Source organism: Rhinopithecus bieti, unplaced genomic scaffold (assembly GCF_001698545.2).
Source record: "Rhinopithecus bieti isolate Rb0 unplaced genomic scaffold, ASM169854v2 scaffold_79622, whole genome shotgun sequence".
Classification (NCBI taxonomy): domain Eukaryota; kingdom Metazoa; phylum Chordata; class Mammalia; order Primates; family Cercopithecidae; genus Rhinopithecus; species Rhinopithecus bieti.
Genome location: NW_016829846.1, coordinates 18,040 through 24,112, shown reverse-complemented (window position 1 = coordinate 24,112; position 6,073 = coordinate 18,040). Strand labels below are relative to the sequence as shown.

The 6,073-nt window shown below is 42.0% G+C and overlaps 1 protein-coding gene across 1 annotated transcript in view; it reads right to left on the bottom strand.

The window, feature by feature from the left end:
• The window catches only part of ZFX (zinc finger protein X-linked), a 43,079-nt gene extending 37,832 nt beyond the window's left edge, over positions 1-5,247 (bottom strand). The window contains exons 1-2 of the mRNA XM_017865000.1: positions 5,162-5,247; positions 2,514-2,563 (exon numbers count right to left, since the gene is read on the bottom strand). Of these exons, the coding sequence (XP_017720489.1) occupies positions 2,514-2,563; positions 5,162-5,219 (108 nt within the window). The 5' untranslated portion in view covers positions 5,220-5,247. The remainder of the gene's footprint in view (positions 1-2,513; positions 2,564-5,161) is intronic.
• Positions 5,248-6,073: the final 826 nt, after the last annotated feature.

The following is a 6,073-nucleotide window of genomic DNA, read 5'->3' as shown; positions in this document are numbered from 1 at the left end:
AAAAAAAAAATTAAATAAGTAATGCAACTTCAGGTGACAAACATACTATTTTCCTTCATCATATGTGTTTCACCCTTTTGCTCCATCTCCCTCTCCTCAACTCATATTTGTTCTTCTTTCCATCTCTCCCATGTGTTTCTTTTACTTCTTTTTTTTTTTTTCCTTTTTCCCTTTACACGCTTCCCTTTTTGTTCTGGTGCAATATACCACCAATACGCTCCATCTATGGCTATAGAAATTTAGAAATCATCCTCTGAATCTAGGACATACAAGGATCAGAGGATAAATTAAAACAGGGACAAAAGGAGGAAAGTTGAGGAGGAAAGACAACTGGGGTGAGGAGGCTCTGGAGACAGATAGGATAAATACAAGTGCAGCTGCACTGGAGTGGTGGAGGGTAAGAGTAGTTCCAGCGGGAGCTGCCCCAACTTCACCAGGATACACTGCCTCCATCTAGCCTCCTCCCGTCCCCCTAGACCCCAACTCCCAAGGCAGTTCCTCAGAACATAGTCCCCCTACTCTAGTCCATTTTGCAGTTAAGGAATGAAGGTAGAGGATTCAATCAATTGAAGCCCAGTGAGATTAAATGACTTAACCAAGATCACACAGTTTGCACAGTGTATGGTGCTCAGAAAATATCATTCTGAATGTCACAAATGGAAATAGAAATCAAATATCCTTATCAAAAATATAAGATAAAAGAAGGCTGGGCATGGTGGCTCACACCTGTAATCCCAGCACTTTGAGAGGCCAAGGTGGGCGGATCACAAGGTCAGGAGATCGAGACCATCCTGGCTAACACGGGTGAAACCCTGTCTCTACTAAAAATACAAAAAATTAGCTGGGTACGGTGGCACATGCCTGTGGTCCCACCTAATAGGGAAGCCAAGGCAGGAGAATCACTTGAACCCAAGAGGCGGAGGTTGCAGTGAGCCCAGATTGCGCCACTGCACTCCAGCCTGGGCAACAGAGCAAAACTCCGTCTCAATAATTAATTAATAAATTAATTAATTAAATATCTTGGCTTCTGTTCCAGAGAAAAGCAAAGAAAGTTTTAAAAAAAAGTCTTACCTAAATAGCTATTCAGTAAATTAGTGCCTCTGGTTGACTCAGACCAGGCTGAGTCCAACCAGGTGCCTAACTCAATGACTATGTGTCACTGGCCAGGCCCTCAGAGGAATACATAGCTTAATCAACAATCAAAAATAATCAGGCCTGGCGCAGTGGCTCACGCCTTGTAATCCCAGCACTTAGGGAGGCCAAGGCGGGCAGATTACCTGAGGTCAAGGGCTCGAGACCAGCCTGGCCAACATGGTGAAACCCCGTCTCTGCTAAAAATACAAAAATTAACCAGGCGTGGTGGTGCATGCCTGTAACCCCAGGTACTCGGGAGGCTGAGGCAGGAGAATCACTTGAACCCAGGAGGCGGAGGTTGCAGTGAGCCGAGATTACACCACTGCACTCCAGCCTGGGCAACAAACAGAGTAAGACTCTGTCTCAAAAAAAAAATTCAAAGGCCAAAGAATATTAAAAATTGTAGGAAGCCAACTAATATCTATTTTAATTACATCTAGAAATAATAAAAAGAATGTGTTCACTTTAGGCCGGGCGAGGTGGCTCACACCTGTAATCCCAGCACTCTGGGAGGCCAAGGCAGGAGAATCACCTGAGGTCAGGAGTTCGAGACCAGCCTGACCAACATGGAGAAATCCCATCTCTACTAAAAATACAAAATTAGCCGGACACGGTGGCACGTCTGTAATCCCAGCTACTCGGGAAGCTGAGGCAGGAGAATCGTTTGAACCCGGGAGGCGGAGGTTGTGGTGAGCAAAGATTGCAACATTGCACTCCAGCCTAAGCAACAAGAGCAAAACTCCATCTCGAAAAACAAAAAAAAGAGTATGCTCACTTTAATTTCTACAGAACTTCTACAAAATGCTTTATACTTTTCAATGTCCACAATATTATCATTAAGTAATAGATCACTAATTTCCATTTTGCATACATAAAGATGAAAGCATCTAGTGGCAAGAACACTGGTTATAAAATGTAAATCAGCCGGGCACGGTGGCTCATGCCTGTAATCCCAGCACTTTGGGAGGCCGAGGCAGGCGGATCACTTGAGGTCGGGAGTTCAAGACCAGCCTGGTCAACATGGCGAAACCCCATTTCTACTAAAAATACAAAAAAGGAGCCGGGCATGGTGGTCTGCACCAGTAATCCCAGCTACTTGGAAGGCTGAGATAGGAGAATCACCTGAACCAGGGAGGTGGAGGTTGCAGTGAGCAGAGATCATGGCCAATGTACTCTAGCCTGGGCAGCAGAGCAATTCTCCATCTCAAAAGAAAACCAAAAAAAAAAAAAAAAAACACAAAAAACAAAATCTAAATCACAGAGTAGAGCAGGGTAGGACACTTATTAGTTTTGTGACCTTGGGCAAGTCATTTAACCTCTGAGTTTCAGTTTCCTCATCAGTAAAATGAGGACAGTAGTATCTGCCATGCATACCTCACAGGACTGTGGTGATGATCAAATGGGAATGTATGGGAAGTGTTCTGAAAAACTGTAATGAGAGGTTTCATTATTATTATGACATATGAAAACGGAGGCCCTGGCAGATTAAGTGACTTGCTCAAAGATAAACAAATACCATTAAGTGTTATCAATAAAGACTAAAATGCAATAGCCCTTCAATCTACCACTTAGCCCATGACCTAGGTTTGCCTGTGGCAAGATTAAGTGAACAAACACTGCACATTTTTCTCCAAAGAGTTTAGTCTCTTTCAAGTACATCACTTATATTTCATGTTCCAAGGAAGAAAGAATTATAAACTTTACGTTTATCATTATCAAATTGAAATTACCAAACGAGTTAAAAGATTATCCCAAGTTGTTAAGAAACACGCACACATCCCCACTAGATTTAGAGATTTAAAGAAAATTTTTAAATTTGACGGAGCATAGTGGCTCACACTTGTAATCCCAGCACTATGGGAGACCAAGGTGGGAGGATCACTTGAGCCCAGGAGTTCGAGACCAGCCTGGAGAACAGAGCAAGACCCCTGTCTCCATAAAAACTAAAATTAGCTGGGCTTGATGGCGCACACCTGTAGTCCAAGCGACTCGGAAGGCTGAGGTAGGAGGATCCCTTGAGCACAGGAGTCTGAGGTTACAATGAGCTATAATCATGTCACCGTACTCTAGCTAGCCCAGGCAACAGGGTGAGACCATGTCTCTAAAAGAAAAATAAAATAATAATAAAAAGAAAATTTTAGGGTCGGGCGCGGTAGCTCACGCCTGTAATCCCAGCACTTTGGGAGGCCGAGGCGGGCAGATCACGAGGTCAAGAGATCGAGACCATCCTGGCCAACATGGTGAAACCCCATGCTACTAAAAATACAAAAAAATTAGCTGGGCATGGTGGCGCACACCTGTAGTCCCAGCTACTCAGGAGGCTGAGGCAGGAGAATCACTTGAACTCGGGAGGCAGAGGTTGCAGTGAGCAGAGATCATATCACTGCCCCCCAGCCTGGCGACAGAGTAAGACTCCATCTCAAAAAAAAAAAAAAATTTAAAATTTTAAATCACTGACATTTAATTTCCTGATAAAGTTCATTGCTATTTCTTTAATATACTACAATCTGATCATTTACAGTCCAATGGAAAACTTACTAGCATTTTATTTACAGTAAAGGTAGCTACCTGGTGTGATATAAAACCCTTTTATATTTGTTTTGTTTTTTTTTTTCTCTTTCGAGACCGAGTCTCACTCTATCACCCAGACTGGAGTGCAGTGGTGCGATCTCAGCTCACTGCAACTTCCTCCTCCCAGATTCAACCGATTCTCATGCCTCAGCCTCTCAAGTAGCTAGGATTACAGCCATGCACCACCACACCCAGATTTTTTTTGTATTTTTAGTAGAGATGGGGTTTCACCACATGTTGGCCAGGTTGGTCTCGATCTCGACCTCATGATCCGCCCGCCTCGGCCTCCCAAAGTGCTGGGATTACATGCACGAGCCACCACGTCTGGCCTCAAATCCCTTTTATCTTATAAAACCAAGTATAGGCCAGGCGCAGTGGCTCACGCCTGTAATCCCAATACTTATAGAGGGCTGAGGCAGGCAGATCGCATGAGCCCACGAGTTCAAGACCAGCCTGGGCAACATGGCAAAACCCTGTCTCTACCCCCAAAAAAAAAGGAATACAAAAATTAGCCAGGCATTGTGACACACACCTGTAGCCCCAGTTACTCTGGAAGCTGAGCAGATCACTTGAGCCTGGGAGGCGGAGGTTGCAGTGGACCCAGATGGCGCCACTGTACTCCAGCCTGGGTGACAGAACGAGACCCTATCTGAAAACAAAAAAAACCCAAAACACAAGTGTAACCACTTTACAACGTTATATAATTATAAACACAGGTAATCTGAAATACATTTTTTCTAATACTGTTTTTTTCCTATTTTTAGAACTTCCTGAGTATAATTTTTCCTTGTACACTATGGGGAGTGAAGACTCCATCTTCCTGAAGCAGAAGTCTCTTTTGGGAACTTGTGAGAGAGATGGTTATAAAATAGGACAGGGTCAATGTGGGGACCTTCTTTATCTGCTGGGTATTGGAGAACAGAGAAATGACAGGATCCACATGTTATTTTACAGTGAGTACTCTGATCAGCAGGCTAGATAAGAGAGACTAAGGGTAAAGAAAACAATGCAAAAGTTATTCCAGACTAAGAATGAGACGATAGAGCCTGTCTCTGTGGTAGGCACTAGGATGAAGAAGAGCAGATGTAAACAAGGAATATTTTTTCTTTTTCTTTTTTTAAACAAAGGTCCAAACAAAACTAACAAGAAATATTTTCAAAGGGAAAAACAACAGGAATTAGGGAAATAACTGGGGAAGGTATTATCTTCATAAGTGAAGATAAAACTAAGGTTTGATATCGCTGCTGTTACTGACAAGAATATGAGAGTTGGTTGTGAGGGAGCCACATCTTTGAGGAGGGTAATAATAATGTGCTCACCGTAACATCTGTGAATTTTGACAGGATAACAAGATAACCTAAGTGTGAATGATCAATGTGAGAGTTCTAGCAATTCATTGATGACAACCAACTCCAAATCTGGTAGATGGGAAGTGGAACAAGTCAAGTAGTTATACCTGTTGCATCAAAAAATGAGTTTGGCTCTTGTTGTAATTCAAGCCCATCTTCATCCATGGCCTTTAATTCTCATCAGTCACAGCTCCTAAATCAGGGAAAAAAGTAAACCAAAGCCATTAGTTTTTTCGTATCACGTACTGAACGCCACCATGATAGTTTCATTTCTGAGACACTCAAATTATGTGAAAGATAAATGTGTATCAAAAACATATCTATCTAAAGTAAAATATAACTTAATTGATTTACAATGATAAATGGGCATCTATATGACAAGGCAGGGCAGATAAATCAAACAAGTCAACTTTGCCTGGACTTCTTTCTAAGTTGAAGCAATAAATGTATTGCTTACATCCATCAAGTGCACATATTTTGATGAATTCTGATACATACATAAACCTTTGTAATCACTACCTTGATCAAAATATAGAACATTTTTAAGACCCCAGCACTCCTGTGTCCTCAGTCTGTAACAACCCCATGTTCCCACAAAGGTAACCAGTTTTGTTAAGGTTCAACTTAAAATACATTCTGTAGCTTATTGGGGGAAATTTTTGCACAGTTTTCATATTCTCTATATTTAATTAGTCTAACACCTTCCAACCAGATTAAACAACGATAAAAATTCAAAGTGCATAACTGTAGTAAACAACCTTTGGGATTCTGCCTAACCTCTCTTAACTAACCCTCTCATCTAGAAAAGTAAATTCCCACAGTGTATTTATACTCTCCCAGCCACAGTTGATTGGCACTAGCTATAAAGCAGTTAAAAAATAAGTTCATCTTTAAGCACAATAAAATCAAAGTCCTATCCCTGAGAATCCAAAACCATGAGCAAGAATCAGTGTCTGTCTCTGTGTGTGTCTCTCTCTATCTCTCTCTCTGTCTCCCTCTCTCCTGGTGGCTGGAACTTA